The sequence below is a fragment of the Triturus cristatus genome, chromosome 10 (assembly GCF_964204655.1).
Source record: "Triturus cristatus chromosome 10, aTriCri1.1, whole genome shotgun sequence".
NCBI classification, from domain to species: domain Eukaryota; kingdom Metazoa; phylum Chordata; class Amphibia; order Caudata; family Salamandridae; genus Triturus; species Triturus cristatus.
This window is the reverse complement of record NC_140593.1, coordinates 218149039-218170954: the sequence shown is the minus strand read 5'-3', so window position 1 is coordinate 218170954 and position 21916 is coordinate 218149039. Positions and strand designations below refer to the sequence as shown.

At 43.4% G+C, this 21916-nt stretch overlaps 1 protein-coding gene across 2 annotated transcripts in view; it reads right to left on the bottom strand.

Annotated features, from left to right (window-relative positions):
- Positions 1-16848: 16848 nt before the first annotated feature.
- Positions 16849-21916, bottom strand: part of NSUN6 (NOP2/Sun RNA methyltransferase 6) — a 125726-nt gene continuing 120658 nt past the window's right edge. For both annotated transcript variants that reach the window (XM_085630830.1, XM_085630829.1), the window contains one exon: positions 16849-17357. In XM_085630830.1, coding sequence (XP_085486956.1) covers positions 17148-17357 — 210 coding nt within the window. In that variant the 3' untranslated portion in view covers positions 16849-17147. The remainder of the gene's footprint in view (positions 17358-21916) is intronic.

The window sequence follows — 21916 nt, the reverse complement described above, 5'->3', positions numbered from 1 at the left end:
TACAAGTGTTGCTCTACCCCCACCTTTGGTGGTAAAAAAGATCCACCAAAGGTTTGTGGTCGGTCCTGAGAACAAAATCATTGCCCCACAGGAAGTTTCGAAAATACTGTACACCCCACCATAGCGCCAAGGCTTCCTTTTCAATGGTAGAATAGGTTCCTTTGGCACCACGGAGTGTTCTGGAAGCAAAAGCAATAATCTCTTCCCTCTTGTCCGATCTTTTTTGCATTAAAACGGCACCAAGTCCAACATTACTGGCGTCCGTGGCGACAATGCACTAATCATTGATGTTAAGTAGTTTAAGTGGCTGTGCTTGTACAATTGCTTCTTTCAGCAACTTGAAATCAGACGCACATTGATCAGACCACACATATCTCACATTTTTCTTAAGGAGACCACGCAGACATACAGTCCTATCAGAAAAATTAGCAACAAATTTTGCGTAGTACTCCACTAGCCCCAGAAAAGAACGAAGTTGATCCCTGTTCTTAGGTTCAGGAGCATTTTGAATAGCATCTAGTAATTTCATTTTAGGTTCAACTTCTCTAGCAGAGATATGGTGACCAAGGTAATCTACCCCTTCTTGCAAAAATCTGCATTTGTCTTTTCTTCGTGTCAAACCACTAGACTTAACAATTTCTAGTACGTGTTTAACTCTGGCATTGTGCTCCTGAACGGTCTTTCCGTGAACAAGAATGTCGTCCTGAAAGAACACCACTCCCGCAGTGCTCTTGAACAGATTTCCCATGAGACGTTGGAACACTGCGGAAGCTGATGCCAAACCAAACGGCATACGCAAATAGCGGAAAGCTCCATCAGGAGTCACAAATGACGTGAGATGTCTCGAGTCTTTGCACAGTTCGATCTGAAGGTAAGCAGAAGATATGTCAAGGGAAGAAAAATACCTAGCACCCTCTAAAGTAGACAACATCTCATTGATGTTCGGTAGGGGTTGACGATCCACCCATATACAGGCATTTAGATCACGCAAGTCCACACACATCCTAAGAGACTTATCAGCTTTGCGCGCTAAAACAATAGGTGACAACCACTCAGACCCCTCTATGGGTTCAATCACTCCCAACGCACATAACCGTTCCAACTCTTGTCTCAACTCACTGCGCATACTGAGCGGTACTTTTCGCCCTTGTGCGTTACAGCCCTAGCACCTTCTTTAAGAACAATGCGGTGCTGAAATCCTTTAAGTTTGCATAACTTTCCATTAAAAACTTCAGGATAATTCCGAATCCACTCATCCTCATCACACAAATCAGTCGTGATATTCTGCACAGGAGCAACATCAGGAAGACTGGAATAATATTGTTTAGCTTCCCGTTTGGATAAAACCATGTCCGCATGATTGGGATCAAGAATGATTCCTAGTTCACCTTGTTCATGCCATCCTAACAAGTTTGCACCTTCTTTCACGATGAATACAGTACCATAAATACAATCACCCTTGAATTCTAAGGTCCCCTTAAATTTGCCTACTACTTCTACTCTTTTGCCACCATAAGCAAAAATCCTTATGCTTGAGTGAGCTACAGGAATGTCACCCAAACTTTTGAAATCCTTGACATTGATGAGAGTAAAAGGGGAACCAGAATCAGCAAGAAATATAACGCCCTTCCCGTTCACACTTATGGTGCACACAGGGTTTTTCCTTCTTTGACTCTCTGCAATGGAAGCTATTTCTACAACCCCCTCTTCTTGTATAGGTGATGAAGATAGCATTAATAATTCATAACTTTCACTATCCTCATACTGGTGCTCACTGTCCTCTTCTATGGCCCTTACAGTACGTGGGGGTACCTTGTGGGCTAGAGTTCCTTTGTACATGCGTGCCAAATGTCCCTTCTTCCCACATTTGAAGCAAGTCTGGTTTACAGCAAAACAAAACTTGAAATTTCCCAAATGAGAGGTGCTGCCACAACGATAACATGAAGGATGTTGTCCTTCAGCTCTCGTTTTCGGGCAATTAGGCACAGATGGTACGCGGGAAACATTAATGTTGGTGCCCCTGATTGATTTGATGGGAGCTTTTGTAGTAACCAGCTTGACCTCAGATAAGGATGTGGTATCGGATGTTGATACAGGAGTATTTAACTCCTTCATACAGAGTCTGAGAGATAAAAGTTTCTGTTGAACCTTCTTATCGCATGTGCGTTCAATCAGCTGATTGCGAATTATTTCATCACGAAATTCCCTATAGTTACACTTGACAGCCAAAATTCTGAGAGCAGCAACAAAGTCATCTATAGATTCACCAGGCATCTGTGCACGCTGCAAAAATTTGTGTCGCTCCAAGACTACGTTGCGCTTAGGATTAAATCTTTTGTCAAGAGTTTTTATTAGCGAAGCATAATCATCTACGACTAGTGAATCGCCATCTTCCCCTCCACTGGTGTACATCCAAACTGACTCCAGAGATAGAGTCTGCAAAATCGACCTGGCCTCAGCACCTACATTGTACAGGAGTAATGCTTTCTTTTTTTAGACGTAAAGGTGTCGCCATCGATTGCCTCAAGATAAGCTTCAAATGTGTCCTTCCACTGTTGCCATAGCATAGGAGGAGGACCAGGTGACTGTAAAAATGGGGGTGGAGCAACAATGTTATCCATTGTTAAACTTGCGTGGGTGAGTTGCTGCCAGTTAAGATAACCACTGTTCAACAATTGCAAATACTATTGTTCAACACAAATTGCTATCTTCCTCCAATTCAACTGAATAATAATCGGGAGCGCTTGAGATGGCTGTGCGGTGAAATCCTCAATTGAAACGCTTGCTCAGGACGCGCTTGAGATGGCTGTGCGGTGAAATCCTCAATTGAAACGCTTGCTCAGGACGCGTACAGTTGCCAGGGTAACAGTAAACAATGAAGCGGACGCACACGCGATTGCGCTCACGCTGACACCGCGCGTCAACACACGCGCCGAAGCAACAACCGGAACTCAAGCGTTACAGGAGGAAACGACGAGAAATATACAACAGACTTCTCACCGAGTGAAGATCGGTATGAGGAGGAACAACAGGAAAGGATCCGGGTCCACGGACTTCTGGGCTTATCGCAGCACACTCATTTCTCGTCCGCTGTGAATACCGCTCCAAGCAGGAAATACGGCAGAGACACAGGATCCGCAGGAAGGGAAACTGGACGCTGGACCAGCCCGTCGCCAGTGAAAAGAGGACAACAAAGCAGGTAAGGTGAAGCCTCTTTATTTGCGTCCAGCTCAGCAGTCTCCCGGCAGCAACTGCCGTCCCAGTCCGTTCCACGTTCTCTGCACGGAATCTTCATTCCAGGTTCCGCGCAAGGAACGTGGTCGGCACATCCAACAGGGAGTCACTGCTCAACTCTTCCTATGTTGAGGTTTGTCTTTAATCCTTGGACCTCTAGAGATCATTAACCAGCCTTGTGATATTGTCTCCCTTTCCACCAAAAATACTAACTTGATGAAGGAGAGAGGAAGGGTTCCCATATCTCAACCCTCTTTACTGAACCATTTATACGATCTATCCTGCCAATACACTTCACTGAGTTAACCCAATTCGTGCAGGTAGATAGAAAGTTGGATATCAATTTATTACAGATTTCCCTGCATGCAATTATTAGAATAAAGAGTAAGTGGGAATATGATTTCACCAGTTTTCCTTTTAGCCCTTTACCTTCTAGAATTCCAAAAAATAATCAGTCAAGCTTACCTCTATTTCTCTTTTCATTACTTCTGGTAAAATATTAACCACGTTTAGCCAGAAGAGTTGGATACCTGGACACTTGCAAAGTAAATGGACATTTTCTGCATTCTCAAGGGCTAATTTTGGGCAATACCTCCTTCTGCCATCCCAGTTTCGAGAGCTTTGAAGGAGAACAGTAGGCCTTGTACATGGTAAACAAACGGGTCTGCTTTCCAAATCTCCTATGGCATTGTAGGTGGGGCATCTTCAGCTTGTACCAATATCCAGTACCATTTAGATACCTCTATTATCTGTGTCTGACTACTTTGTAATTCCTCCTCCCATTCTGTTCTTTCCCCTGTTTTAGATTGTTCCTGGAACCAACTCACTATTTGATGAAACGCAAATCTAGAGAGCCTATTGTTTGTAAGCCTTGCTAGAAACTCACATGAGTTCAAGGTACCCTCCTCAAACAACGGACCCCATCTAATATTTCCGCATCTATAAGTGGGATAGCATATACATCTTGTAGACACTGGGGTTCTGGAAGACTTCCATATTGGAGCCATGTCACTGTTGTATGGGATTCCCAGGATCCTTCTGATTTGGATCAATAGTTTGCATGCTGCACTTACCACTCTAAATCTAATCTTTTTAAAATATTTAGGGCAACCAAATTTAAAGAGAAAATAACAGCCTTCATCGGGGAGATATTTTGTTAGTGTACATTAACATGGTGATACCTGTTGATAGCTGTTTGTCAGTAGAAGCCTAATATTCTTCAGTTGGACAGCCCAACAGTATAACTGAAAGTCTGTGAATGCTATGCATCCATCTGTTTTATTTTTGCATATTTTGTTCCAGGAAATTCTCACACTTTTGTTAGCCAAGATTAAGCTACTCAGTTTCCCCTTTAGCTTTCTAAACCACTCTGCCTTGAAGTGTAAGGGTAATGCATTGAAAAGAAAAGAACATTTTGGAAGGATCATCATTTTAATTAGGTTTGTTTCCCCTAAAATAGAAATGGGGAGGTAGGCCCACAGATGCAGGAGTTTCTTGGTTTCTAACATAAGTCTATTAATGTTTATTTGTGCCATGCTATCCAGATCTTTCACCACGCTTACTCCTAGATACCCGATTTCTTTTTTTTCTAATGGATTATCAGTGACACCATTCAAGATCATAATTTCCATTTTTTTCCTAATTTACTAGATAACCTGAAACTCTCCCAAAGTAATTTAAAATATTTACAATTATGGTAAAAGAGCCCTTTAAGTCTTGTGTATAAATCATCAGGTCATCCACGTAGAGGGTCTCTTTTTTAACCCAAGCGTGTTATTGGAAAGGTATGATCTTCTGTTCACTCCTGATCCTTCTAGCGAGTGGTTCAATGTATAAATTGAACAATAAGGGAGATAGTCGACATCCTTGATGAGTGCATCTTCCTATTTGAAATTGTGGTGTGAGAGAACCATTGACTAATATCCTGGTAGTCAGTTTTTTGTAAATGGTTCAAATTCCCTTAAGGAAAGTGTCACCTAAACCGCTTTGCTTGATGACTGCGTATAGAAATGGCCAACTCACTCTATCAAAGGCCTTAGCGGCATCAACAGTTATGATGGGGAGAGGGGAGTTTATTTCTATAGCCACGTCTATCGCACTCACCAATCATGAGTCAGTTCGTAAAGTTGTCTATTTTTCTTGGAGCCTTTTTGATTTTCATGAACAAGCCCGCCAATCACTTTATCTAGTCATTTAGCTAATATTTGTGTGTAAATCTTGAAATCATTGTTAAGTAAAGATTTGGGTCTACATGATTCACACCTTTTTAAGGTTTTTATTAGGCTTTAACATTTTTGTTAATGTAGCTTCATTAAATGATGGTGGGCCGGGGAGGTCATCTACGTATATTACATTTATTAGACTTGTCAAAACAGGAGTAAGTTCATTTTTCAAAACCTTATATAGCTCATTTGGTATACAGTCGGCCTGGTACCTTCCCCCTTTTTTTTTTTAGCCCTCTGACAATTTTGTATACTTCTGGTGTACTCATTTCTTGATTAAGATACTGCTGTTTATTCTGATCTAATATAGGAAGAGTATACTCCTTTAACCAATTATCTATTTGTTCTTCTGTAGCTGGCGAATCATTAGTATATAGATCTTGAAAGAAGTTAAAAAAGGCCCTCCCAATGTCATAGTCTTCCAGACAGTATTAACTGGTTTTATTAATTTCTATTGCTTTGATTATAGTTCTGGCATTGTCTACCCTTGCCTTCCAAGCCAGTAGCTTGCCACAGCCCTTGCCATATTCATAGTGTTCTGACTTGCTAGCATTCCACTTTTGTGCACCACTCCTTCCAGATATTCTGTTAAGGATCCCTTAGCCTCTGTAATCTGATTTTGTAATTTTATTTTTCCAGGGGTCGTTACAGCTAGTCAGTTCCTTATGAATTTCTCCACTTTTCCACTCTAACTCCTTCACTTTGTTATTGTTCTCTTTCCTTCGAAGTACTGCACCTCTGAATAACAGCTTTATAAGCATCCCATAAAATGGGTATGGGGGCAGATTCATTATTTAATTCAAAGTATTCTACTGTGTTTTGTTTAAAAAAACCTGTATAATCTCCTGCTCCCCTAGTGACCTGTCAAGAGTCCATCTAGAAGGGGTTGGGGTACTATTGAGGAAAAGCTTCAGTATTGCCGCGGAGTAGTCTGAAAGATGTTCTGGTTGGTGAAAAACCCACTTCTACTTATTCCCCACCTTTACATCTATCAGAAAGAAATCTATTCGAGAGGGGTGGCCATATTTCTTGTGCAACATCAGGTGGTGGATACACTCCACTATCTTAGGGGTACTAACCTTTGGTCTAGTAGAAGGCTGGATCTAACAATACACTAAAATCGCCGCCTAATACTATATAGCTCCAAGGATCAGCCAACTGGTGGTAGAGCTCCCTGAGCTGGGTTAGATTGTCTATATTTGGGCCATAGTAACCTACAAATGAATAACCTGTGCTGTGTATTTTGGCTTTGGCAAGGTCATCTATCCCTGCCGTAAGATTTTCAAAACTTGCTTGTGCAGAGTTTATTTAGTAGAATAGCCACCCCTTTTACATTACATGTTTGATTGGAACAGGCAAATTGTTTTATCTTCTTTTGTCCCTTTTTAATTTTTCCCCATACCTCTTCATGTAAATGTATTTCCTGCTGCATTATGATATCATGATTAGACCGTTTAAAAAATTCTAAAATCTTCCTCCTCCTACTGGGTGCCCTCAGACCATTTATGTTCCAAGTTAAAACCCTTAAGCTATGGATTTTGTTTGATTCCACCATTGTGTTCCTAGTACGTCTGTCATGATGATCTTCCAGCACTTTTTAAAACCCTTGTTGCAAGTGAGGACTTTTAATTTTCAGATTTTCTCCCTCATGCTCCCCACTTTGCTGTGTGTGACACCCCCCTCCAAGCTTGTCCCCACTCTACCCTCTCTGTAACCAAATAGGGTAGTTCATCATACCCATGGAGTCTCTCCGGTTTACATATTGTTTGCAGAGTGTTGCATTTTCATCTGATTTATTAGACTCTCAACCTCAGGAGGCTCTTTGAATGCTGTATATCTTATTGTTCCACATTACTCTTAATGTGGCTGGGAATTTCAGTTGTGCGTGTTTTTAATTCCTGGAGCTATTTTCCTAGCTCCCATTGCCGGTTCAGGTCTGCCTTAGCAATGTCTGATCTAATGTGAAAAGACCATTCATCTTTTTTAAATCTGCTTCTTTCAAAGCGTCTGAGAAAATCAGCTTCTTTAAAGAATAAGTGCAGAAATTAATTGGGTTTGTCTATTGAGGGTTCTTCGCAAGGGATCCCGATGCACCCTCTGTATATCCTGGTCAAGGTCCATGGAGCTGTACTGTTAGTCTCAACTTCCTCACGTAATATTCCTAAGGAGGCTTCCATGGTGCATAATCTCTCGGTAAGACCTGTCATTTTAACCTCACATTCCCCCTGCATTTTTTTGTAAACCATGTTTATTGCGTCAATTGTCAAATACAATGCAGAGGTCTGTAACCCAGAGGCTAACTGCTACATATTACAATACGAATATTGCTTTGACATTTAATATATGCATTTTACATAAGTGAAGTAGTAAATAGACAAAACTCCCCCCTGTCCTTGCACCACACATTAAGCAGCATATACCCGCCCGCCCATAGATGACAAATCCCGCTGGACCTTTTAGATCCCTGAACCACAGACCCAATTAACCCAGAACAGCAGCATCTCCCGCGGAAAGGGACTCCAGGTGGAGGCCTCTATAATCCGCCCACCTCTTCCAGATCTTAAAATGCTTTTTGCGGACACCCTCGAGCTTCAAAAATAGGAGCCTCCAGACCCATATTAAAATCAAGACCGTTTTTCCATGCTGACAATGAAGGCGGGGTCCCTGCCTTCCACTTCCGTGCAAGTCTCGTTTGGCTAGCGTAAATCCCAATAGCATCAGGTGGCACTTATAAATATTTCCCCCCACCTCCTCTATTATATGCAGCAGCACCAATTTAGGTGAGGAGGGGAGCTTCCACCCCAAAACTTCAGCAAGGCAGGCCAGTACCCCCTGCCAGAACCTCACAAGCACCGTACACTGCCAAATCATGTGAAACAGGGTGCCATCTTCCTGACCACAACGCAAACAATGCGGGGACACTACCAAACCCGCCCTCCACAGCCTAACGCGAGTATAATAAATCCGGTGTAGATAATTGAATTGGATCAGCCGGAGGCACATTGCTATTGCCACCCCCGTGGGGAAGCCACTGCTTCCGTCCAGTCGTCTCCTTCCAGAGGACCAAGGTCTTCCTCCCATGTCTCTCTAAGTTTATCTAGTGTAGTGGGCAGTTCGTCAATAGGGACTGGTAAATCTTGGACATTTTATGGTCCTGTAGGTCACCCATAAACAGCTTAGGTTCGAAGGGACTGAAATCAGGGAGGGACTCCAAGTCTGTAACACTGGGAAGGACAGCATGCCTAAACTGCAGGTATTTGTAAAATTGTATTTTTGGCATCTAAAATTCATGCTGGAGATCCTGGAAAGACTTTAGAACCGTGCCTCGCATTACGTCTCCCAGGGTAGAGATCCCAATGTCATCCCAGTCTCGGAAACCCGCCAAACTGACCAGTTGCAGCAACCTACCATTAGACCCAAAGGGAAGTCTCCTTTATCAGCCTGCCCCACCACCCCATCCTTCGCAGGGCCTGCCTCCACACCCGAGGTACCACCCTCGTAGCGGAGGGCAGGGCCCTACGTATGGGAGCTGAATATAAAATAGTGTGTAGAGTGTTGGACCCCATGTGCCTCCGCTCCACCGCAACTCAGATCTATCTCCATACCACCAGTCATTCAATATCAGTAGTTGCAAGGCTGTATAGTAGGAATGGACATCCGAAGCAGCCAACCCACCACAATAGGTGGACTGAAAACATGTCCGTAGTGCTACTCTAGGTGCCCTCCCCACCCACAATAACTGCCCTAGAGCTGAGTTAACCTGGCGAAACCACGAGGAGGAGATGGGGAAGGAATAATTCTGTAGTTGGTAGAGCAGTTGCGGCAGCGAGACCATCTTGAAGATGGCCGACTGACCAGGGAGAGAAAGGGCAAATGGGACCAGGCACTCAACTCGTCGTGCACACGCGCCCAAACCGGTACAATGTCACATTCCCAGGACCCCCCCCCCCCCCCCCCGACGAGTCAGACAAGAAAACCCCCAGATACTTTATGCCTACCGCGGTGACCTGCACCACAGAGGCCCAAGCACCCAGTTCCACCTGTTGCCCAAGTGTCCACAGAACGGATTTACTCGGGTTCAAGAACAAATCAGACGTCTCCCCAAAGCCCCCTGCATTTTAGCTTGGTTACTCTCGGATATTGCAAATTTGGTCTTAATCTCCTCCATAAGTGTACGTAGTAAGAACCCTGTATCTACCTGATCTGTAGCACTTGGTGTTTTGTCCCCCTCTTCACAAGGTCTTTCCATATTGTCTACAGCAAAATCCTGTGAGAAAACTTTTTGAAGCCGATTTGAGAGGGCAAGGTCTGACTCTTCCCCTGGGGATGACCGAGCTAAGCTACACTGTTCCATGTTGTGGGTATTTGTTGGTGTAATGGGGTTACAGTTGCTTAAAATCAGGCTGTTTTTCAATGTCCCGCACTTTAAAGTAGGTTCTATGGGATGGTGTGATTTTGACTCTTCCCCCTAGGGTAGCCCATGTATTTCTGGTATCTTTTTGCTTACCAGCCTGGTTCAGTGCTTGAGCCGGGGTAGTAAGAAAAACACCCTGCTCTGGGTCACTAAATTCCCTCCCCTTATTCTGTAACAGGTCTGGACCTAGATGAATGTTCATTAATATCAACCTGTTTTACCTCTAGGACTTGTAGTCAGTTTCCGTAAGCCCTGTTGAATCCAGCCTATCTTCTTCCCAGCAGTCTTCCTAGTAGTGCCGGGGAGCTTATTGTTGTATAGTTTTGGCCCGAGCCCGGTTGCTCGTTTAGGGCTCATACTTCGTGTCTTGGGAGCATAGAGAAGCGCTGAACTTGTGCAGAGTACTGGAGTATGCAGTCGCCAGATTGTACTGATGCTGCCTGCTGTGCCCAGAAACTGATCCGGGCTGAGGCATGCCGATCTTGGAGCAGCTGCAAGGCAGCCAGCGACCACGTGGCCCACGCATCACTGGCCGTAAAGAGCAATGAGAAGGGAGACAGACCTCAAAACCTGGGCCGCCAATGCCGACCCATAACACCACCAAAATAAGCCTGACAATAGGGTAAAGGAAACCGCTTCGGCCTCTCGAGGTAAGAGGGTTTCGTTTCTGCTGAGCTAGTTAAGTGCCAGAGAGCTCCCGGCTGGCATGCTACCTGGCCACTATGTGATCGCCCCCCCCCCCCCCCCCCGAAATGGGGAGTTAATGAAAACTCACTTTCTCTTTGTCTTATTGTAAATGTACAGGGGAGCACCTGTTTCAAGATGGTAGAAGCCACCTGCCAACAGGCAGGTTTGTCTTAAGCTCATTATTACTATTTAGATGAGCTCTCTACCCATCTGACATCATATTTTCTCCCCTTTTGTAACAGGAACCTGCTTGTTTGGTAGGGTCATTCGAATGAATACGAGAAACCTACCTTTGCATCTCCAAGTCAGAAGTAGTAGTGCTAAAGCAACATTTTTATCAGCCAACTGTTCCCGTCCTCTCCATGATAGCTAATCCTGCATAAGTTGTCAGCAGTCCACACATATTGGTTCTTCTTAGGCTCACAGCCAAAGTTGTTAACTCTCCCAGCTTGTTGAGACCGCAGTTGCGGAGGTCATACAGAGGGGCCAGCCTGGCCCGCAGGTAAAGAGTGCAGGTGCGCTCTCTTTGTTCTTGATCTTTTTCGTGACTAAACTAAAGGTTCTTAGCTTTCCCTAGAGAAAAGGTTGATAATGTTAAACCCAGCACTAACCAAGACTAATCTGGTGCTGGAACATTTTAGCATGTCATTGAACATTGGGTATTGAAGAACTAAGACGACTCATTGTTCAGTTTCTAGTTCAGACCATTTAAGGACACAATATTTCACAGAATAGAAAGTGAACTGTTGGATCTGCATTTAAGACTCAACATAACCTAAGAAAAATTCTTTAGCAATAGGTCAAAGATTTTAGGAACATAGAAGATAAAACTAAAAGAGATAGTGAAACTGGCACACAAAGAACAAGAGTTGTGGTATGTTGTTGATTTCTTTATTACACACAACTATTCTGAATATGATATGTTTTAGGGAGAATGAGAGGGAACTGTTAGTCTCAAGTTTTAGCAAGATGTTTTCTTCTCACAGTTGAACCAACTTAACATTGAAATCTTGCCATTTTGCGTTATTTTGGTTTTTGAACAGATCTATGATTTGGGTGCCTGCCTCTTGAAAATGTTTTGCCAGTGTTTCTTCCTTTAGTTCCCATTCATGGGATGTGTTTGCTTGACATCTTAGTCTGTCTGCTTTGATCTTTCGACGGCCTGGTAGGAATATCACCACCAGGGTTGTGGCTCTTTGAATTACCCATATCCATATGTCCTGTGCTAGATGCAATAAATGGAAAGATCCTTTCCCCCCATTTGTTGATATAGAACATGCTGTCTGCCTGGATAAACACTGTCTTTCCTTTTAAGTGCGCCAGGGAGAACTTCAACACTAGAAACATGGTCTTGAGTTCCAACAGGTTTATGTGTTCACCACCTCCCTTAGGCTCGAGAGACCCCTGATCTTTAGGTTGCCATGTGTGTTCCCAAACCTGCGTGGGAAGTGTCTGTAGTGGTGGAAACCAGCTTTTCTGATTCTGTATCCTTCCTGTGAGAACCAGTCAATTCTCAACTCTCTATGGATTGTGATCATCAGTGGTTCAGCTACAACTGGATTGGCCACAAGTGTGGTGAGTGTAGGATGCATGATACCATCAAACCATTTATTTTCATTGCTCTCCTTGCTTTCAGAGACTGGCCCTTTAGGTACAGGAGAGCTTGATCTGTTAGTTTCGGGGCTGGATGACTTTCCAGGTTTATAGAGAACCCTAGTTTGTGCAGTGTCTGGGTCAGCATTTCTATGTGCTCTTGACATTTGTGCTTTGAGTTTGCATTTACTTGCCAGGCGTCCATGTCTTCTGAGATGTGAGGCTTATGCCGCTAGGCACTTTGTTTTAATATCCTTGGTGTGGATTTTATGCCAAAGAGTAGCACTTTGAACATGACGTGTACTTTGTCTAGGATTCATCTGAGATACTATCTGATCCTAATTTATTGAGATGTGTAAGTACTTTAGATCTATTTTGGTCCTGTAGCCTGATTAGCTTAAACGTAGGATGATTGCTTGCACAGATGTCGTTCCGAAGCGTTGGACCGGTTTAGGTATCTGTGGTCTACAATTGGTCTTCATGTCAGAACTTGATTTGACACTAGAAAATATGATGAGTAGATGCCTTTTCCTGCAGCCTTTTGTGATGCTTGTTCCATGGCTTATTTTCTGGCGTGCGCTTTCACCTCCTGATGTGGTTGTATGAGCTCCTCCTTTGTAGGAGGCCTTTTCTTTGGTAGTAGCGGGGAGGCCAGATGGTGAGTTCTATACAGCAGCCCTGTTTTATTATAGTCAGTATACATTTGCTTGAGGTGAATGTCCTGCCCCACCACTCCTGGAGGAATTTCCCTGTTCTTCCACCCCACAGGTGCTAGGGGTGCAGTCCAAGTGAATCACCTGCTTGTCGGACTCTCCCTCTAGCTCTCCTGCGAAAGGGCTGTTGTGCCAGACACTGCCCTTGTCAGCGTTCTGTCTGTGTTTTAGCTGACTGAGCGATCCCTGTTGCTGAGTTGCAGTGTTGTGCTGCAGCCTTCTCTGGTTGTTGGCCTTCTATAGGGCATGCTTTCCTGCTTCAAGGACCCACGGAACAGCAATGCTCCAATTTCCTTCGCTGTTTCATTGTCCTTTATCTGCTGCAGTACTTCATCCACTGCAAGGCCGAATAGGGCATTGCATGAGATCGGCATGTTTATGGAAGAAGTTTGCATCTCCATCTTGAACCTCATTAGTCTCAACCAGGCGTGCCTCCGGAGAATTGTCCTGGTAAACATTTGCCGGCTGGCTGTGTCTGCTACTCCAAGGGCTGATTAGAGACAGAAGTTGGCAATGTTTTTGCCATCTTGTATCACTATCCAGGCCCCCTTCTTGTAGACCTCAGGGAGATGTTTCATGAGGACCTCTATCTCGTCCAGAGCTGGCGCCATAGCCATTGAGGAGAGTGTTGCAGTTCGCCATCTTCCACAGTGTTGCTGTTTCTCTTGCTTTCTTTCTTCCCACCAGGTACATCCTCTTGATCTACGTCTGGTGGTGACTCCTCTGATGTGCAGGAATTGCCTTTCTTTCTTGCTGTTGCTATCATGATGAAGTATGCTGCCACATTTTCCTTGATGTAGGTTGGGTCATGCAAGGGGAGCTTGTATGTTTTTTCGACGGCCTTCTTTATTTGGTCAAGGATGCTCAGCAGCATTGGAGGGTACAATTTCCTTGTTTGCAATGGTATCAGCATTTCGAGCAGCGAACCGGAATCCTCTTGTTCCTCCTCTATTTGCACTCCGTAGGTGTCACACTCCCTCCTAATAAGTGCATTGTACATGGAGAAGTCATCCAGTGAAGAGGGCCTCAAGGTGTAACTGTTGACATCTTCCTTGGGTGAATTGGAGTGAAGTTCTTTCCACATGTCCTCCTGATGTTCCTGTCCCACGAGAATAGTTGAGTCTTTGTCCTTATAACCAAAGTTCTGCTCTTACTTGCGGGGCTACAGCATCTGGGAGGTTTGATCTCCAGTTATTCATCTTCTCTCTCTTTCGGCTCCCAGGGTTTTGATGGTATGTGAAACCCCTTTCGGGACTCATCAGTCCTTTTTCATCTGCAGGAGTGCTGTCAACGCTGACAAGTGCCCGAATGCGATACATGTTTTTACTCCATAGGAGAAGATTGCTGGTCCAGAAAATGCATCGTGTCCATTTCTGAAAAATGTAAAAATTGATAACTCGAAACGTACTTACCCATTTGTGCCTCTGCAATTCCTTTGGAGTTTGCCTAGACTCTCTGCACGGTGTAACTTCTTTTGGTGCACTATATAGAGAGCCAACTTCCTACAGGCCTTCACTCCTTATTCTTCACCCTCTCTTGCGTGCCTGTCAGTGTTGGAGTGTTCGAAGGCCTGCCCTATCATTATTCCTTGTGCGTTTCACTGTTTTTACTATCCTTAGACTGTTTTAATGTCAAGGCAATCTTAAAGGGTTTTGAGCCCAAGCCTTTAAGATGCTTTGTTATCTTTTGCCACTTCCTACGTTCAGATTGCTTTACAACTTTCCACACGGCCTTCATTGTTTTGACATCAATGACATTTTCCTTGACATCATACAATCCTTCCTGTGCCAGTTCACTGCCCTCTATGCTTTCCTTTTCCATGTCGCTGGACAGACCCAACTCATTCAGGAAAGGTTGCTTTTTCCATACATGGGCCATGGCGTTGTGTCCTAGGCATTATCTCCGCCGCACCCAGAGCGATTTGTGCTGAAGTTTTGTGTATGCCTTGGCACTATGGACCTTTGGAAGGCTAAGATTTCAAAACTCATACGGATCCTTCTGTGCACACTGCTTGTGGCAGGTTTGTGGGAGCAGAATTTAAAGGGGGTATATACACATGCGCTCTTATTCTCATTATGGGAAGGTGACTTGAATGCACAAGGGGATTTACACCACCTTACAACTTATTATTTTGATACATCACTGGATATGGTGCTTATCAGACATTTCTTTATTTTTGGTGCTACAATAGGATTCCACTAATAACCCAACCCTTATGAAGTCCGCAAGGACGAAACGCATTGGCTGGGCTGAGGTGGTATTGTTACAATGAATATAGCTTCAATAAAGTGGATTGAAACTTACTCACAGGACTCCTGATGAATATGATTGGATATGTAATCCTCAAGATTTATTGATAGAATATATCTTTCAAAAGTGTTATATTGCTGTAAATAGACCAAAATTGATTATATAATTATATGCTCCTTGCCATTTGTGCCGATTCTGAATTTTCTGTGACCTCATAACAATGGGATCACGATAGAGCATTTGCAAAATACATTATAACACTATTATACACAAGTGTCTCATTCAATGGCCCACATTGCTGGTGCTCAACTAATGAAAGGGGGTATACTCCATCTCCCCTGCTGCCTAACCCTCGTGCATTCTCCAGCCACGTGTTCCTGGTCTGACAGGTCCCCGCCGGTACTGAGACGGGTCCGCATCTCGACTGTTGTCATCGCTTGTGGCCTCTGGCGTTAAACAGTTGTGGATCCAGAAAAGGATTCATGCTGCACAACATCAATGTTCAGCCACCATGCACATAGACCTGTCCAGTGATAGGCATGGCCAGCTCTGACATACCAAGTAAGGTGCAGAAACCCTCCACATTCCCAGTAATATCGCCCACATGTCCAGCATATCCTGTCATCTGGAATTTGATCACTACCAGTGAATATCCGTCTCTTTCTCATTGGCTGTCTTCAAGAAAAAGCTGACAACTAACCAGTTTGGCTAGAATGTTTTAAGATCAGCGCCAGGACACCCAGCCCGATAGAATGCTGCCATTCAGTAATACGTATAGCCTGTCTACACATGCCCAGGTAATCACAACAAAAGCTGTAATGAAATCCTCCATATGTACAGCAACTGCAAAAAACGACAACCCCATTCCCATTAACAGCTGATGACAGCCTCCACAGGTCCAACAACAAATCTGTTTCCCTCACTCTAATTTCCTCTCTTTCTCCCACTTGCTGTTTGTCCCTGAAATTCTCCTTTTCCTGCTTTACCTCTCTCTCTAGCAGCCTTATTTCCTTGTCCTCCTCTCACTCGTTCTTTACCTGTTTCTTGCTCTCTACATGTCTTCCTCATTGCCCGCGTGCTGTAGCTGTGTGTTGGTTTTTCTTCTCTCTACATTGTTCTTGCATGCCCCTTAGAATGGACGTTTGAAATTAAGTAGCAGGTGCCAGATTCCGCTCGGGGGGGAGGGGGTTGAGCTGGGCCAAAAAGCCCTGCCAGACTTGCTCCTGTGCGGACTGTGGAATGGAGTCCCATTCATCGTCATCATCTGCTGGGAGTGTCACTATCATAGCAGGCCACCGCTAAGCTCCACAAACAGTAGGCTGCAAGTGGCCCAATCCTGTTAAACGAGCAGCAGTGCTTACCATCCCCAAACCACACGGCATCGCACACAGATATGTCCCACTGGTGGTGCTGTATAAAGTAGAAGGAATTTGATAAAAAATTGAAAAAGACGCCATAATTGCAAGCTGTGCTTTCTGTTGGTGGCGAGTTCAGATAACTCAGTACGAGAAAGACTGTGGCAGCAGATGCCAGGACAGTGGAAACATATTTGTACGCAGACCTCATCAGCATTAAGAAAGTAAAATCACATTTTTGCTGCTTGAGAGGATTACTTAAAAAAATAATTGCAAGAATAACTTTTCTAGAATTATGCAAAAGTAAAACACTGAAGCATGAAATGTGTGTTAAATGTGAAGAAAGTGCGAAGGAACGTTTAAATGAAATGGAGCAAGAACGCAGTCACATGTTTATTTCCGGGCTCTGAAACCAAGGGCTAAATTATTGTTTTATTTATGTGCTCTGCAAAACGGCGAGTTTCATCAACCAAGACCCCACACCTGCATCATGATGTTCCTTAACCTGTGGTCTCTTGATACAAGTTAAACAACTGGCAGACTGTCTGCTGCTATGACAACCGTGTCGCTGTTCTGTTGTCTTGACAACTCCACGGCAGCAATTACGGCTGCTTGAAAGATTCCGAACTTCCTTCAGAGAGGTGACAATTTTAATCTTGCAAAAGAACGACGACAGTCCTCACCTTTTTATGAATTTGGCAATAAAAAATCCTATACTGTCCCTATTCACTAAGCAATCCAAGTCCTCTGTGACTGTGGTGGAAGAACTGAGAGAATGGCTGCCCGCTTCCTGTAAAGATGCGCCTGATGGGTGAAACCTCTGTAGCAGCTGCAACTGGTCATCTGACAATCCAGCCCCTTTCATGCCTTCTCCTCCGATGTGTGGCTCCTGTCCAGAACAGAAGAGCACAGAACATGGTTGGTAAAGACCGCAAAAAAAAAAAAAACAGCATGAAACTTGATCAGGGTTACATGATGTCTAAATTTAGAACCACCCGACACTGCAATGTCACACAAGTCTGTTTATTTCTTATGGGCAACTTGAACATTTTCTCACACAATCAGCTAAAAACTGGAGCACATGCTATGATCATCTTCAGAATTGACTTAGACAACGCAATCCTAGCCGGGGGCCTCCACTGGCCGCCATGTACCCAGTTTTTCATGAGCCAGCAAGACTAGTCATTGAAACAAAGACATTTGGTCCACAACACCTCAAGTTGCACCCATCAGCCAGAATACAATTCCAAGTACGATCTCTCAGCTCCAAAGCCATAGGTCAGAGTCCGCCACCTGCTCGAACATCCTCAGACGATGGAGGACTCAGAATTTCGAGAAGAAAGAATTGTCTTTTACTAAAACGTTTCAGATGCAACACAAAAAGGGCACAAAATAGAACTTTCACAGCAGCAGCAACAAGCTTATGGACCTCTCCAAAAACAAATCTAAGACAACAGCCGGACCTACTTCACTTCCAAGACAGCTTGAAAACTCTCCTTTTCACTAAACAGTTAAATGTAACACTTCGTTAATTCTGGTCTGCTGAAAAGCTGCTTATCTCGCCCCCTTATACTCCTCACCTCCATTCCTATTCCCAAATTCTATCCTCTGGTATGCCATTGTTAGACCATAACAATATTTTCTCTGCTTAGTTGTTAAAGAGTAAAGTAATGAACTGGTAGCAGCTGCAATAAATAAAACTGTAAAATAAAATGAGTCTTAGATTTCAATATTTATACCAAAAAGTATAATTAAGGCTGCAAGTCTTTTTTTGTATGAGCCATCACAGTGGATTGTGAATCTATACAGTAGACATGAGAATCAATGACTTAAACCTTGAATGATATGGACGTGACTTCCCCCTCATACCGTGAAGCCCATCTGGGACATCACAACCCACTGGACAAGGAGGTCACATCCAAGCAAACAGTGATGCTCATACCATATGGATTTCACTATGATGAGTCTTAAGGTAAAACATTTACCTGCACCCTAAAGCTTATTTTATGACAATCAGAGCATGGAAGCACCTGGGAGTGGTGATCTATCAGCAAAATAAACCACTCCTGTGAGCAGGTCAAACACAGAAAGGGAGGAAGGAAAAAATAGGAGCAAGACAAGAGACCGAGACAAAAGCCATCCAATCCTGAGCAAGGACTGGCTCTGTCCGTGCATCAGGCTCCCACTGTCCCATGACCCCAGCTGAGGGCAGACTTGGGGGAATGGGGGGGGTTGTTATACCCAATCGGCCCAATTTGGGAAGGGGTGGGGAGAATAAAACCCTGCTTTGGGCCAAGGGAAAGATGTTTTTTTTAAAAGGAATAGAGTGGAGCCGGCACATCCTGCATCAGGGTTACCGTACCACCCCAAGTCCCAGACAGTCTTTAAGGATTAGGGTGTGCACCCCCAATCTACCCATCTGAACAACTCAACAGGAGCAGAAGGCCTACTAGACAACAGGGAGGAAATAAATGGGGCCAATATTTGCTGACCCCCAACACCCCTGGGCCAAGACATAAGGGTAGTCAGTCATTCTCTTTATTAGAACGGCCCAGTTTGAAAAGATGCAGTTCAAGGATATGCACTGCCGGTCTCATGTAACCACACTTCAAACATCAATATAGTCTTGAAAAAAAGAAAATAGCGGTTCCAACCCAATCCTCTATATAGAAAGTAATATCTAATTCATTTTTACAACAATTCAAATAATTGGATGGATAAGTGGTCCAAATTGTATTACCAGAACTTTGGTCACCCCCACTAGAACTTAGAGAAGTTGCTTAATAGAAGTCATCAGGAAATGCTACAAATCCTGAAAACATACAGGGCAGAGTGTGGCCAAACACACTTAGCCTCATAATGCAGTGTTTACTAATCCGCTGAAGAAGTCACTTCCTACTCCATTGAGGAATGTATCCGATACAAGCAATGCCTACAAGCTTAAAACATCCTTTTTTGTGCTAAATTACATTACCCCAGCACTTCCATCACTGTAACTGATGACTGTTCTGGTCAGCTGTTCTCGGTGGTTGAATAAAGACATCCTACAGTCCTCTAGCTGTAAAAGAAATTACTATCACCTGACTTTTGTCATGAGGTGGCAAAGTTTAGAACTTCTAAATTTCCAATAAAATCTTTACTATCAGAGTCCCAAACAGCATTTGTCATGCTGTCCATTGTAGATTACCACATACTTTCTGGCTACAGGTGGTCTTTTTTATGTGCAACCTCCCTGCAGGAGGTAACAGAACAGTGCACAAAGTGAAGTTGGGTGTCTCCAGATCACATCTCTCTAGTGCCAAACTTTTAGTTGCTGAAACATGTGAAGATGTTTTATATCACTGACAATTTTAATTGCTCCCTGACCATGGGGTCTCGCCCCCACAAAGATGGGCATGATGAACCCCCATCTAAGAAAGAAAACACTAAATATTGCAATTACTGTCCCACCACTCTCTTCCCATTCCTACGCAAATACCTGGAAATAAATGTTGCCAGGCAGCTCTCATCCTACCAGAAGCACTCGAAACTCCTGGATTCTGGGCAGCAGTGGTTTTTTCCAGTATGATGTATGGAGACTGTGTTGGCTGTGGCAATGGATGTTTTGTTTTAAACATACTTGATGAGGGGGTGTGATCCTGCTGGTTTTCTCACGTGCTTGACATAGTATATCACATTGTCCTAGCAACCACGCTTAAGCAGGTCATTACTGTGGGTGTGGTTGCCGGTGTCTTTTCTCCCTGGAGGAGAACACTGACAATCTTCAATGTTACCACCTTTTTGGTCAGCCACCTGTAAAATCATAATCCTAAATTATTATGTATTTCAATGGTATCTTTTTTATATATATATATATATATATATATAAATCTGCATATCAATGCGTGATCCAATATATTTTATAATAAAATATAGGTGTTGCTTATTGATCTGAAGTGTCCTTTAGCTCTAGTTATGCTTATTTATTTATAAAGTTTTGTATAGCGTGAACATGACCCTAGTGGGTATCAGAGCGCTTTACATGGGGGAAAGGTACGGTATAGTTGAACAACTAACATGGTCACCTATATGAAAGTAAAATGCCTTGAGAATACATAAATTACTTCACTTGTTCTCAAAGGTAGTCAGCAAAGGGAATGTCAGGCATCTTAAAAGAGTCACAGGTATGGTTCCAATCAATAAACACAGAGGTGATAGCTTAGGGTAAAAACTTGTTCATCAGAAATGCGTCTTTTTTTAAGGAAGCGGTAGATGAAATTAGGCAAACATCCGGTGGCAGAGAGTACCATATCTTAGATGCTTGGTTAGTTCCATGGCTCTAGTAGGCCCAGAAGCCATTTTATTTAGGGAAGTACATTTGCACATTTCTGCAATGTGTAACATTGTTTTCAGTGTTGGCAACTACAAGCAGGATTTAAATAATGAACTCACTATTGTATTTATTAATGATACCTTCTTCTAAACTATGTCTTGCACTTCCTCCAGGAGAAGATCCTGTACTACATTTCTTCTATTTTAGCATTCGTCTCCAACTTACCCTTTTCTAGTGAGAGCTCTACTCAGTTCAAATCACAATTGTCTTATGATTATTTGCTGTGCTGCTTCCTGTTTTTGTATTAAACAGTCACTAGAATGGAGGGCCTCCCTAGGTGTTGTGTTCTTGCAGTACATTTTATGGTCACTATGGGATCCTTACTTTCTCTAATACTGTTCAAAAGAATGCATGATACCTCTAGCACTATTCATTAGAACTAATGGGTGCTCTGCTATGAATTATGAAGATGGCACCAAGCTGGTTGTGCATCGTGATTAAAATGGTCCATAATCTCTTTCCAACCTCCAAGAAAGTCTTTGTGCCATTCAAAATGGGTGAGTGTAAATTTCTTAAAACTGAATGGCAGCAAATCCAAGCTGCTACTTATTGGTAAAAAGAGACATCTGCCAGCATTTCAAGTGGACTCCTTTACATCCTCTGTAAGGTTAGATCCACTGGTATTTTACTGGAGGATCTCTTTTTCAAGATTTTCAAGATGAAGGTCAATGGGGTCTGCTTTTATACTCCGTATTAGCTGGGAAAATCATATCTAAATTGAGATCTAAATTTAGGCATGCCAAAGTCATCTCGACGGCGGACTCTTGTAGAAAGCCTCTTGTAGCTACATTTACCCTGGCCTTCCTGAAAGCACCAACGTCAAATTCCAGCAAATTCAAAACTTTGCCATCAGGAAAGGGCCAATTTGAGAAAAATGTGTGTCCCTAGCAAGATACTGGCTTCCAGGGAAATAGCATGTACATTTTAAGGCTGACAACTATGTAAATAACTTGATATGCCTTTCTGAACGGAAAATTTGGTAAACCTTCTTCCGGAAGATCCTTTCTCCGCCTTACTTTTATATGCCCTTCGAGTGAGGATAGCTTGTTCTGGGGTAAGGTCAATCAGACATGTAG